The 14,733-nt window shown below is 41.6% G+C and overlaps 2 protein-coding genes across 2 annotated transcripts; both read left to right on the top strand.

Annotated features, from left to right (window-relative positions):
* Positions 1-2,151: 2,151 nt before the first annotated feature.
* Positions 2,152-2,875, top strand: LOC107772259 (uncharacterized). The gene is made up of 2 exons (XM_016591754.1): positions 2,152-2,550; positions 2,822-2,875. The coding sequence occupies exons 1-2, from the start codon at positions 2,152-2,154 to the stop codon at positions 2,873-2,875; spliced, it is 453 nt and encodes a 150-aa protein (XP_016447240.1).
* A 99-nt stretch (positions 2,876-2,974) lies between these two features.
* Positions 2,975-4,569, top strand: LOC142169047 (uncharacterized). The gene is made up of 3 exons (XM_075230243.1): positions 2,975-3,098; positions 3,391-3,625; positions 4,500-4,569. The coding sequence occupies exons 1-3, from the start codon at positions 2,975-2,977 to the stop codon at positions 4,567-4,569; spliced, it is 429 nt and encodes a 142-aa protein (XP_075086344.1).
* Positions 4,570-14,733: the final 10,164 nt, after the last annotated feature.

Raw genomic sequence — 14,733 nt, 5'->3', positions numbered from 1 at the left:
TCATTCTATCCGTCCGTTAAGGAGTGTTGCTAGATGTCACCCATGATTAGTATATTGATGTGATCAATTTACTACCGGCGGCTTAGTATTGAACCTATGGGGTCGCACACTAACGAGTGTTCTGATCTTTTCTAAAGGATTAATTATTTTATTGTTTGGTAATTAAATTAAAGAATTTAATTAGTCAAATAAATCAAATTATTTGTTCAAATGGAATATTGTTATATTCTTTGCTAGCACAGAGGATATAATTAATACTGTGATCAAATTAAAGTTTTCTATTTGGAATAGAAAATTAAATTATATATCGTAGTTGAAATATATGTACTCGTAATAAATATTTATATATAAAAGTTATATTTTTAATATTAATTTATTTTAAAATCTATTTTGAATCGACATGAAATTCCATAAAGGGATTTCTACGGTTTCATTGGGACATGAAAGGCAGAATACCTAAAGAAACCCTTAAACTTGGCACGGATTATTAGTTACAGCCCTAAATTATTCGTGATCTTAATTACACCCCTCAACTTGGCCTTTGGAGGGCCATTACCCCCTGGACTCTAATATGGCAAAGAGTGTGGGTGCACTCTCTTTTATGCACGTGGGAGTGAAGCAAAGAGTGTGGGTGCACTCTCTTTTATGCACATGGGAGTGAAGAAAAATTGAAAAATCAACTTCCAAATAGGTTATTTTTTAACTTTTAATTGTCATATAATCATATATAATGATTTATTTGTTACAACTATGTATTTCTTCTTGCTTCATCTTAACATACAATGTGGATTTTACTCTAACTTCTATTATTTTTAATTTCTTCTAAGATATAATGTCTAGTTGTTCCAACTGCATATTTCTTTTTTTTTGTTTTTCGGCGAATTTGTAAAATATTTGGTAGGAACTCCATCATTTTAGCCAAATAAAAAACTTTTAGCAAACATAATGGAGTACCAGTTGTGTATATTTCCTGTTTTTTTTCTTTATATATAATGTCTATTTATTTTAATTGTGTATTTTTATTTTCGAGTCAATCCAATAAAAAACAAATTGGCCATAGCTCCATTATTTTTAACCAAATAAAAAAAGTATAACCAAAATAATGAACTTTCAATTGTACACTCTTTTTATTTCTTCTTTTGATGCAATGACTATTTATTTTAACTATATATTTTTACTTTTTCAGGTAAAATCTGTAAAAAAAAAAAAAAAAAAAGTTACAGCACCATAATTTAGAGCTATAGAAAAGATTATAGCCAAAGTAATAAATTTCAAACTATGTATTTTTTATAACTTTTTAGATGCCTTGACTATTTATTTCAATTGTATAAATATTTATTTTAAGGTCAAATGCAAAAAGAATAACTAAAACTTTATTATTTTTAGCCAAATAAAAAAGATTAGCCTAAATAATGTAGTTCTATCCAAGTTTTATTATAAATTTTATTCAAAAAAATTATCTAAAAAAGTAACATACTTAAAAAGGTAAAACTATATTTTATTTTTCAAAAAAATACCACATAGACAAAAAAAATCCAGGTGACATGCGAGTGCATGCCACTTTCCTGGTATGAGATCGTCCAAGGAGGTAACAGCTATCGGATAACCAAGTATAGGGGGTAATTAAAACCATAGATAGTTCAAAGAAGTAACTAATAATGTGTGCCAAGTATAGAGAGGTTTTAAGGTGTTTTGCCGACATGAAATAAAAGACCATATTGGGGTGACTGCCACGGGTTATGACGACGTGCATAGCGGGTTTGGATTCGGAGTTAGGAATGACGGTGGTACTTCTCTGTTGGATTTTGCTAAAACTTTTGACTTGGTGCTAGATAATTCTTGTTTCCAGAAAAGGGAGGATCACTTGGTCACCTTCCGGAGTAAGGTAGCCAGTACTCAGATTGACTATCTTTTCCTTAGGAGGAGTGATAGGGGCCTTTGCACTGATTGCAAGGTTATACCAAGTGAGTGTCTATCGACGCAGCATAGGCTTTTGGTAATGGACTTGGAGTTCAGGATAACAAGGAAGAAGAGAGCGGGGTATGACCAGCCGAAGATTAAGTGGGGAGCGTTGACTAAGGTTAATGCTCAAAAGTTAGGGGAGAAGTTGTTGCACATGGGGGCCTGGAGGAGTAGTGGGACGCGAGTAACATGTGGCCCACGACAGCGAACTGCATCAGAGAGGCTGCTAGAGAGGTGTTAGGGGCAACGAAGGATTATTTAGGAGGCCACAAAGGAGACCGGTGGTGGAATGAGGAGGTTCAAGGAAAAGTGGAAGCTAAGAAAGTGGCATATCTTAATTTAGTGGTGAGAACAGACGAGGAGGAGAAGAAGACGTGTAGGGAGTGTTATAAGAAGGCAAGGAAAGAGGCAAAATTAGCAGTCACGACGGCTAAGACTGCAGCTTTCAAGCGATTGTACGAGGATCTTGGGGGCAAAGGAGGCGACAAGAAGTTGTTCAGGTTAGGCAAGATTAGGGAGAGGAAGGCTCGGGACTTGGACCAAGTACGGTGCATCAAAGACGAACATGGTAAGGTTCTGGTGGAAGAGGCATGTATCAGGCATAGAGGGTAGGAGTACTTCCATAGGCTCTTGAACAAGGAAGGGGACATGAACATCGTCCTAGGTGAGTTGGAGGATTCATAGAGTCAGAGGGATTTTGGGTTTTGTAGCCGTATTAGGAGCGTAGAGGTGGAGGGGCAATGCGGAAGATGAGCAGGGGTAAGACTACTCGGCCAGATGAGATCCTAGTGGAATTTTGGAAGGTAGTGGGTCGGGCAGGCTTGGAGTTGCTTACTAGTCTGTTTAATGTCATTTTCAGGATGAAGAAGATACCAGAAGATTGGCGGCGGAGTTTGATGATCCCATTGTATAAAAACAAAGGTGATATCCAGGATTGTAACAACTATAGGGGTATCAAACTGCTAAGTCATACTATGAAAGTATGAGAGAGTGTGGTGGAGATGAGGGTGCGATGGAGTGTTACTGTTTCCGAGAACCAGTTCGGATTTATGCCAGGATGGTTGACGACAAAAGCCATTCACCTTGTGAGAAGATTAGTGGAGCAGTACAGGGAGAGGAAGAAAGACTTGCATTGGGTATTCATTGACCTAGTGAAGGCCTATGATACATTCCCGTGAGAGGTCCTATGGAGATGTTTGGAGGCTAATGGTGTCCCAGTGGCATATATTAGGGCGATTAAGGACATGTACGAGGGAGCGAAGACTCGGATGAGCACTGCGGGAGGAGACTCGGATTATTTTCTAGTGGAGATAGGGTTACACCAAGGATCGGCTCTTAGCCCATTTTTGTTTGCTTTAGAATTAGATACGCTGACGCGTTACATACAAGGGGAGGTGCCATGGTGTATGCTATTTGCTGATGACATAGTCCTGATTGACGAGACGCGAGGCGGAGTTAATGCTAAATTGGAAGTTTGGAGACAAACGCTGGAGTCTAAAGGTTTCAAGTTGAGTAGGTCAAAAACTGAGTACTTGGAGTGCAAGTTCAGTGAGGGGATGCATGAAGAAGAAATGGAAGTAAGGATTGGTACTCAGGTCATCCCTAGAAGAGACAGTTTCAAATATCTTGGGTCTATTATTCAAGGCAATGGGGAGATTGACGAGTATGTTACCCATCGTATTTGAGCGGGGTGGATGAGATGGAGGCTCGCATTGGGGGTTTTGTGATAAGAATGTGCCACCTGGACTTAAGGGCAAGTTCTACAGAGTGGTCGTTAGACTGACTATGTTGTATAGAGTTGAGTGTTGGTACGTCAAGAAGTCCCATTTCCAAATGATGAAAGCAGCCGAAATGAGTATGTTGAGATGGATGGGTAGGCATACTAGGAAAGACATGATTAGGAATGAAGTTATTAGTGCCAAGGTAGGTGTGACATCTGTGGAGGACAAGTTGCGGGAATCAAGGCTGAGGTGGTTCGGACATGTGAGGAGGAGAGACATGGATGCTCTAGTGAGGAGGTGTGAAAGGTTGTCCGTGGCGGGTCTGAGGAAGGGAAGGGGTAGGCCTAAGAAGTATTGGGGAGAGGTAATTAGGCAGGACATGTCATTGCTTCAGCTTACCGAGGACATGACCCACGATAGGAAGGTATGGAGGTCGAGAATTAAGGTTGTAGGTTGACAGATAGTAGTGTGTTCCTCCTAGGCCATTCAATAGTAGTAGGACTATTTTTTTAATTTCCAATTTACGGTTCTTTATTACGCATATTGAGGCATTCGCACACGTTACTATGTTACATTGTTGCTAATATTCTTTGCTACTTGGTGCTTTATTTTTATTGTTTCTTGAGCCGAGGGTCTATCAGAATCAGCCTCTCTATCTCTATGAGGTAGGGGTAAGGTCTGCGTACACACTACCCTCCACAGACCCCATTTATGGGATCAAACTGGGTTTGTTGTTGTTGTTGTTGTTGCCGACATGAAATAAAAGTCCATAAAAGGATGTCTAACAACAAAAACTTTGGTTTCATGTTTTAATAGGAAAATTCCAATGCTTGGAATTGGATGTGATGGAAAGTCCATGATCGACAGCCACGGGAAAACCCATTGAGAATGGGATTACGAATTTTCCACACAAAATTCCATGAAGTTTATTTTGGAATAAACTTTTACCCTAAGTAATTAATTACCTCAACCAAATAGGAAAAGGATTTATAGGTGATGCTATATATAGGGTGATGGAGAAAACTTTCCGTAATAAATCTTGAGAAGAAATACCACTTTGTGAAAGTGAGAGTGCAATACAAAGCCAAGAGAGAAAATACAATTACAAGAAAATATCTTTTACCTTTGAGTTGAGATTTTTGAGGAACATTTCAACACAATATTTTTATTAAATTTGTTCGCGGGTTTCATTGATCAAAGAGTTGATAGCAAGATCGGTCTCGGTGTTGATACGCATAGAGTCTTCACACTATCGAATAATATTTAAAACGAGACTCTCTTCACCAGATACGTCTTATATCCGATCTTTGACTTATAAATAAATTTTAAACACGAAACAATCTGCCTAGGATTGTTATTGTCCTCCGTTGCATGTTATGAACACCTATATACCATCCTACAGTCAAAATAGGTGTTCTATCTATAACATGGATTTCATGAATCTACGTTTTTGAAGATTTTCGGAAGAAAAAAAATGAGAAAAAAAAATTACAAAACATTGTATCTAACTACCCGTCTTCAGTGGACCATCAATAATAAAATGGATTTATATTATACACATTAATAATATAATAATTTTTTACACCATCAGCATAATTTAATATGTTATTACTCATTACTTATCAATGATTCTAAGTTGCCATTCAACCTTGATAAATAAAGTTACATATTGTGTATGGGTAAAATTAGGGATAATATTACCCCCGATTTTTCGATGACGAAACAGGAGACGACGTGGTTCATCGCAGTCTCGAGTAAAGTCGATGGCTCCCCAGATCAGAGCCCGAGGACAAATGACGCATCAAAATTCGGACATGACCAAACATGAGAAGAATCGAGCTCGAGTAAAATAAGGAATCGAGGCTAAAGGGAAGACGGTTAGAGAGGACAAATGAGGGGCCGGAATATCTGCCATCAACCGGATATTACGGCACAAATCTCGCCCGATATCAACTACAGATCATAATTTACTAGAAGAGAAGAATTTCTACTTTATTTAGATTTATACTAGGATTGAAACTCCCCTACTATAAAGGGGAGAAGCATTTCATTTTTTAACCACTGTTGGCATGCATATCAAAGCAATAAAGTTTATTTTGGTTTTCTAGCAATTGTTCAAAGTGTTCTTCAGCTACTCTTTTCTTTGGGTGAAATTCAAAAATATCCAGATTTACAAGTGGTAACTGAAAAATAGTCACAGTTTCAAAAGTAATCGAAATTTAGCCACTTTTTATGTAAAGATAAATCTGAACAAAAACACTGTTCAAAATTCGGAAAATATTCCAGCATAATATACTGGAGTTCGAATTTTTTACATGTGAACTTCCAGCATGATATACTGGAGTTCCAGTATATTATGTTGGAACTCAAGTATATTATGTTGGAACTTCAGTATATTATGATGGAGTTCCAGTATAAATATACTGGAATTCGAGCAAAATATATTGGTCCAGCATAATATGCTGGAAGTTCATACACAGGTGCTTCAATCTCCAGTATATTATGCTGGAACCTTCATTGTGCTAGAGTTCCAGCATAATATGCTAGAAGTTCATACACAGGTGCACCAATCTCCAGTATATTATGCTGGAACTTTCCGTGTTGTGGCAAAATAGTGGCTATTTTTTAATGACTTTGCAAACGCTGGCTATTTTTTAATTACCAGTCCAAAAATTAGCTAGCCCATGCTATTTTTACCTTTTCTTTAGTTGCAACCGAGTCCATCTCGAGGACTTGATCGGAGCCAGTTTCAGTGTTCAACTTAAAGTCAGGCTTAATTGTTCCATCACATTTAGTTTGACCGTTTTATTTCTCTTTAGCTCAATTATTTATTGTTCTTAGATTATTTGTGCTAAATTAAATCACCTATCCTTTAAACCGCGTACAAATTTAATTGTTACTTATTTTAAGGGTAAACACATAAAAGTATCTTTTAAATTACGAGATTGTGTAAAGTTATGTGATGACCCGATAGGTCATCTTATGTTTTAAAACCTAATTCTGTGATCCAAAGCCTTAAAAAATCTCATTTTTACCCTCATCGATTTGCGTGCGCAGTCCGGGCGTATTTTCGAAAAGCTTTTATGATAAAACCTGTGAAAAATATAAAATTTTGCTTTGAAAACCAATTGAGTTGACTTTGGTCAACACTTTGAGCAAACGGACCTGGATTCGTATTTTGACGGTCCTGGTGGGTCTGTATCGTAATTTGGGACTTGGGCGTATGCCCGGAATCTAATTCAAAAGTCCCTAGCCCGAGATATCGGACTTTGTTGAAATATGAAAGCTAAAGGCTTAATGAATTTTAAATGTTTGACCCACAGCTAAAGGTACAGCTGCTCAGCGCCCGCAGCTCCTGAAGTCCCGTCTCTATTTTTATTTAGCTGTGTATTTTCATTCAGACAATTTTGTATTTATTTTAGACCCTTGTATGTATTACTGTAGAAGCTCATGCACTTATGACACCAGGTTCAGAGATTTGTAACAGATTTTTTTTTTACAGTTTTAGCTTCCGTATTTATATTTGGATTATTGCATTTAAATCAGTTCTCCTTCATTAATTAAATTTAAATTGTTAAAAAGGATAAATTATTCTAACGTTAGTTTGCCTAGCAAGTGAAATGTTAGGCGCCATCACGGTCCCGACGGTGGAAATTTCAGGTCGTGACAAATTTGTATCAGAGCACTAGGTTACATAGGTCACACGAGTCACGAGCAAACATAGTAGAGTCTGGAGGATCGGTACGAAGACGTCTGGTCTTATCTTCCGGAGGCTATGGAGTTAGGAACAATTTCACTTCTATTCTTCTCTGTCGTGAGATTTTATTCTATCATTGCTGATTAGACCCTTCTATTCTGTTCTCTCGTAGATGGTGAGAATGCATACCGCATCTTCAATTGAGCAGCAGCCAGATCCCCAGTAGCAACTCCTACGAGGGGCAGAGGTCGAGGTCGAGGTCGTGTCAAAGGCCGAGGCAGGGGCAGAGCTCAGCCCAGAGCTCGAGACCAACTATGGAGCCTCAGGTAGAGTTTGATGAGTAGGTTCCAGCCCAAGCTATGCCTATCGGACCAGCTCAAGTCCCGGAGGGGTTCATTGCCATCCCAGTGCTTCAGGATGCTTTGGTCCGTTTGGTGGGCCTTATGGAGAGTATGGCCCAGACTGGCGTATTCCCCATGGCACCAGCCGTTTCTCAGGCTGGAGGAGGAGCACAGACTCCTACTACTCACACTCCGGAGTAGATAGCTCCCCAGTATCAGACTCCAGCATCTCATCCAGTCAGAGTAGTTCTACCGGTTGTTACGGCACAGGCTGGTGATGGGTCAGCTATGTCTTCTGAGGCTTCATGGAGATTAGACAGGTTTACCAAGCTCTTCCAAGTTCAATTCAGTGGTGCTCCTTCAGAGGATCCCCAGGAGTATGTTGACAGTTGTCATGACGTGCTACTAAATATGGGTATAGTGGAGACCAATGGGGTTGATTTTGCTGCATTTCAGATGTTAGGTTCCGCCAAGAAATGGTGGAGAGATTATTTGTTGACCAAACCAGCTGGATCGCCTGCTCTTACTTGGGACCAGTCTCTCAGCTCTTCCTGGAGAAGTTTCTGCCTATCACATTGAGAGAGGAGCATCGATGTCAGTTCGAGCGTCTCTAGCAGGGCAGTATGACTATTACTTAATATGAGATCCATTTTGTGGATTTGGCCGGTCATGCTCTTCTTCTCCTTCCCACCAAGAGAGAGAGGGTGAGGAGGTTTATTAATGGACTTGCTCAGCCTATCAGATTGCAGATGCCTAAGGAGACTAGGAGTGAGATTTCTTTTCAGGTGGCTGCCAATGTCGTCAGGCGAGTCAAGATGGTTCTTGCATAGGGAGGTCAGGGGTCTGACAAGAGACCTTGTCATTCTAGTGGGTTCAGCGGTGCCTCATCTGGAGGCAGGGGTACTTTTGGTAGGGGCCATCCTCCTAGGCCATTTCATTCAGTGCTTCAGACATCCCACAATGCTTCAGGTAGTCGTGGTCCTTAAGTGCATCATTCTAGACAGCCAGCCTACAGTGCACCACCAGCTCCTATCAGTGCACCTCCTATTCAGAGTTATTACCGCGGTCATCCGGCCCGTTAGGGTCAGTCTCAATTTCCACAGCCACAGTACCAGGATGAATGTTTCGAGTGTACTGGTTATGGGCATATCAGGAGGACCTGTCCGAGATTTTAGGCATTCTGCCACAGCATCAGGTTCTCGTACCATGGTTCTGGCACCAGTTGTTGCACCGCCTGCTCAGCCATCTAGAGGTAGGCATCATGTAGCCAGAGGTAGAGGCCAGACTATTAGAGGTGGAGGTCATGCCGTTAGAGGTGGAGGCCAGCCAGCTGGAGGTCATCCTAGGGACATAGTTCAGGGTGGTGGGGCCTAGCCCCGATGTTATGCTTTTACAGCCAGGCCTGAGGCTGAGTCATCTAACGTTGTTATCACAGGTACTGTTTCAGTTTGCAGTAGAGATGCTTCAGTTCTATTTGATTTGGGTTCTACTTACTCCTATGTGTCATCCTATTTTGCTTCATATTTGGTTGTGCCTCGTGATTCTTTGAGTGCTCCTGTGTATGTGTCCACACATGTGGGGGATGTTATTATTGTAGATCGTGTTTATCGTTTGTGTGTGGTCACCATTGGGAGTCTTGAGACTAGTGTAGGTCTTCTACTTCTCGATATGGTCGATTTTGATGTTATCTTGGGTATGGATTAGCTGTCACCTTATCATGCTATATTGGATTGTCACACTAAGACGGTGACCTTAGCCTTACCAGGGTTTCCTTGATTAGAGTGGAGAGCGACTCCTGGCCATTCTACTAGAAGGGTTATCTCTTATATGAAGGCTCGGTGTATGGTCGAGAAGGGGTGTCTAGTGTATTTGGCTTATGTCCGCGATTCCAGTGCGGAGGTTCCTCCCATGGATTCAGTGCCAGTTATTTGTGAGTTTCCTGAGGTTTTTCCTGTAGACATGCCGGGGTTGCCATCCGACGGGGATATTGATTTCTGTATTGACTTGACTCCGGGCACCCAACCCATTTCCATTCCGCCATACCGTATGGCCCCGCCAAAGTTGAAAGAATTGAAAGAACAGTTGCAAGATTTGCTTGATAAGGGATTCATTAGACCTAGTGTCTCGCCCTGGGGTGCACCTGTGTTGTTTGTGAAGAATAAAAATGGATCGATGAGGATGTGTATAGATTATCGGCAGTTGAACAAAGTCACCATCAATAACAAGTATCCATTGCCGAGGATTGATGATTTATTTGATCAGCTTCAGGGTGCCAAGGTGTTTTCGAAGATTGATTTGAGATCTTGCTACCATCAGTTGAGGATTAGGGCATCTGATGTCCCTAAGACAGTTTTTCGGACACGGTACGGGCATTATGAGTTTCTAGTGATGTCCTTTGGTTGACAAATTCCCCAGCAGCATTCATGGATTTGATGAACCGAGTGTTCAAGCCTTATTTGGACTCCTTTGTGATCATGTTTATTGATGATATCTTGATCTACTCCCGCAGTCGAGAGGAGCATGAGCAGCATCTCAGGATTGTACTTCAGACTCTGAGAGCCAGCCAGTTGTATGCTAAATTTTCAAAGTGCGAGTTTTGGTTGGATTCAGTCGCTTTCTTGGGGCACGTTGTATCACCAGAGGGCATTCAGTTAGATCTTAAGAAGATTGAGGCAGTTCAGAACTGGCCTAGACCCACTTCAGCTACAGAAATCAGGAGTTTTTTGGATTTGGCGGGCTATTTACTGTCGATTTGTGGAGGGGTTTTCATCTATAGCAGCCCCATTGACCAGGTTGACCCAGAAGGGTGCCCCGTTCAAATGGCCAGACGAGTGTGAGGCAAGCTTTCAGAAGCTCAAGACTGCTTTGACTACAACGCCGGTGTTGGTGTTGCCCACAGGTTCAGGATCTTATACGGTATATTGTGATGCATCCCATGTTGGGCTCGGTGTGGTATTGATGGAGGAGGGTAGGGTGATTGCGTATGCATCACGGAAGTTGAAGGTTCATGAGAAGAATTACCCTGTCCATGACATAGAGTTGGAAGCCATTGTTCATGTGTTAAAGATTTGGAGGCACTATCTTTACGGCGTGTCGTGTGAGGTCTTCACGGATCATCGGAGCCTTCAGTATTTGTTCAAGCAAAAGGATCTCAATTTGAGGTAGAGGAGTGGTTGGAGCTATTGAAAGGCTATGATATCACCATCTTGTATCATCCCGGAAAGGCCAATATGGTGGCTCACGCCTTGAGTAGAAAGGCAACGAGTATGGGCAGCCTTGCGTTCATTCCAATCGGTGAGAGGCCGCTTGTACCAGATGTTTAGACTTTAGCCAACCAGTTTGTAAGTTTGGATATTTCAGAGCCCAGCCGTGCGTGTATAGTCGCTCGGTCTTCTTTGTTTGAGCACATCGGAGATCGACAGTATGACGACCCTCATTTGTTAGTCCTTAGGGACACAGTGCGGCACGGTGGAGCCAAGAAGGTTACTGCTGGAGATTACGGAGTTTTGAGGATGCAGGGTCGTGTTTGTGTGCCTAATGTGGATGGACTTCGTGATTTGATTCTTGAGGAGGCCCACAGTTCACGGTATTCTATTCATCCGGGCGCCGCCAAGATGTATCAGGACTTTCGACAACATTATTGGTGGAGGAGGATGAAAAAGGATATAGTTGCTTATGCGGCTCGGTGTCTAAATTGTCAGCAAGTAAAGTATGAGCATCAGAGACCTGGTGGTTTGCTTCAGAAGATAGAGATTCCTGAGTGGAAGTGGGAGCGTATCACTATGGATTTTGTTGTTGGACTCCCACGGACTCAAAGGAAGTTTGACGCAATTTAGGTCATTGTGGACAGGCTGACTAAGTCAGGGCATATCATTCCTGTGGCAATTACCTATTCTTCAAAGCGGTTGGCAGAGATTTATATCCGTGAGATCGTCCGTCTGCATGATGTGCCCGTGTCTATCATTTTTGATCGAGGTACGCAGTTCACCAAGCACTTTTGGAGGGCAGTACAGCGTGAGTTGGGCACGTGAGTTGAGTTGAGCACAGCGTTTCATCCTCAGATGGACAGACAGTCCGAGTGCACTATTCAGGTATTGGAGGATATGCTCCGCGCATATGTTATAGACTTCGGAGGATCGTGGGATAAGTTCTTGCCCCTTGCAGAGTTCGCCTACAACAACAGCTACCAGTCGAGCATCCAGATGGCTCCCTATGAGGCATTATATGGTAGACGGTGTCGATCCCCAGTTGGATGGTTAGAGCTGGGGGAGGCTCGGTTATTGGGTACATATTTGGTGCAGGATGCCTTGGATAAGGTCAAGATTATTCAGGATAGACTTCTCACATCTCAGTCCAGGCAGAAGAGTTATGCCGACCATAGAGTTCGTGATGTTGCATTCATGGTCGGGGAGAGAGTGTTGCTCCGGGTATCACCCATGAATGTTGTAATGAGGTTCGAAAAGAAGGGCAAATTGATCCCTAGGTATATCGGGCCCTTTGAGATTCTAGAGAAAGTAGGAGATGTGGCTTACAGGCTTGCGTTGCCACTGGGGTTATCATCAGTTCATCCAGTGTTCCATGTGTTCATGCTTCGGAAGTATCACGGTGATCCATCCCATGTGTTAGATTTCAGCTCTGTCCAGTTGGACAAGGATTTGACTTACGAGGAGGAGCCGGTGGCTATTCTATCCCGGCAGGTTTGTCAGTTGAGGTCGAAGAGTTATCCTTCAGTCCGAGTGCAGTGGAGAGCTCAGCCCATCGAGGCAGCTACTTGGGAGTCTGAGTAGGACATGCGGAGTAGATATCCCCACCTTTTCACCAGTTCATGTACTTTTCTATGTCCGTTCGAGGACGAACGATTATTTTAGAGGTGGAAAATGTGATGACCCGATAGGTCATCTTATGTTTTAAAACCTAATTCTGTGATCCGAAGCCTTAAAGAAATCTAATTTTTACCCTCCTCGATTTGTGTGCGCAGTCTGGGCGTGTTTTTGAAAAGCTTTAATGTTAAAAACTGTGAAAAATATGAAATTTTGCTTTGAAAATCAATTGAGTTGACTTTGGTCAATGCTTTGAGCAAACAGATCCGGATTTGTGTTTTGACAGACCGGTGGGTCCGTATCATGATTTGGGACTTGGGCGTATGCCCGGAATCAAATTCGGAAGTCCCTATCCCGAGATATCAGACTTTGTTGAAATATGAAAGCTAAAGGCTTGATGAATTTGAAATTGACCCATAGTTGACTTTTTGGATATCGGGTCTGTATTTTGGTTTCGAAAACTCGTTATAGGTCCAATACCATATTTATAACTTGTCTGTGAAATTTGGTAAGAAACGGAGTTAGTTTGACGTGATTCGGGCGTCCGGTTGAGAAAATATAAGTTTTAAAGTTTTCTTAAAAATTTTATTTGATTTGGTATTCAATTCATAGTTCTAGGTGTTATTTTGGCGATTTGATCGCGCGAGAAAGTTCGTATGATATTTTAGGACTTGTGTACATGTTTGATTTGGAGCCTCGAGGGCTCGGGTGAGTTTCGGATAGGCTACAGAGTGAATTTGGACTTAGAACATTGCTGGCGTGCTTCAGTTTTTGTTGCAGGCCTCAGATCTCGCAATTGCGAGATCAATTGTCGCATTTGCGACCGCTGTTGGGTTCGCATTTGCGAAGAGTAGCTGGGGAGGCCAGAGTTCGCATTTGCGAATAATGTTTCGCATTTGCAATGGGAGCTGGGAGGGGGATTCTTCGCATTTGCGATCACTTAGTCGCATTTGCGAACTATTCTTCGCATTTGCGATGAGAGCTGGGAGAGGGATTCTTCGCATTTGCGATCACTGGGTCGCATTTGCGATGAATTCTTCACATTTGCGGGGCTCGCATTTGCGAACCCCAGGTCGCAAATGCGACATATGCAACTGATCAAATATGACTTAGGTGGGATTTTTGGTTCATTCTTTAAATTTTCAAAACCTAAAACCTTAGAGGCGATTTTTCCAGACTCTTTCTTCCCCAAATCATTGGTAAGTGATTCTGACCTATTTTCTTTCAATCTTTCACTACTTTTTCTAAGATTTCAACCAAAAATCTAAGGTTTCTATGGTGGAATTGGGGGGTTTTGGGTAGAAATTAGGGATTTGGTAAATTAGGGATTTAGAACTTAAATTGAGGTCGGATTCCAAAATAAATTCCATAACCGGGCTCGGGGGTGAATGGGTGAGGGGTGTTGGTCCGAATTTCGGATTTGGTCCAAGCGGGCCCAGGTGTTGACTTTTATTGACTTTTTCAATAATGACCTAAATTGAATCTTTTGTAATCGTGGGTGATTTCTAAGGCTTATTTTGAACCGTTTGGTTGGTATTTTGCTAGATATTGTTGGTTCGGAGGCTGGTTTGAAAGGCAAAGTTGTGGTTGAGCTTTGAGTGGTCTTTGGTGCGAGATAAGTGTTGTGTCTAACCTTGACTTGAGAAAAATAGGAACCCTCAGACTATGTGCTATGTGATTCCCATGTGAGCGGCGTATATGCGAGGTGACAAGTGCTTATACGCCGCCGAATTATCTGTTTTCCCTGATTTACCATTTTTTCTTAATTATTTCCTTTCCTTTCTTAACTGTTATATGCTCTAAATGCCTTTCCATGCTTAATTGCTACTTCTTATTCAAAATTTTCTCTTGTTCACGACGTTAGTTCTTCCATAGTTTTACGATTCCCTGCTTTTTGCTTAAATTGACTTACTTACACCTTCTAATTGTCAATTACTGGATTGGTCTCGTTGTGTAATACTACTCATGTAGATTTCTATATTGTACTAGATTTTCATTTGGTTCAGTTTGGTATTTGTTGATCGTAAGGGTTATTGTAGTATGAATTATTGATTTGACTGTGCATTGAGTATATTGTACTGATAGGGGTGAATTTGTACTATACGGTGGGATCGGGTTGCACGCAGCAACAAGTGCAATAAGGGTGAATTTGTACTATACGGTGGGATCGGGTTGCACACCGCAACAGGTGG

This window comes from Nicotiana tabacum, chromosome 14 (assembly GCF_000715075.1).
Source record: "Nicotiana tabacum cultivar K326 chromosome 14, ASM71507v2, whole genome shotgun sequence".
In the NCBI taxonomy this organism is placed as follows: Eukaryota; Viridiplantae; Streptophyta; class Magnoliopsida; order Solanales; family Solanaceae; genus Nicotiana; species Nicotiana tabacum.
Note: the sequence above shows the minus strand (reverse complement) of the source record. Positions and strands in the feature narration are given on the sequence as shown.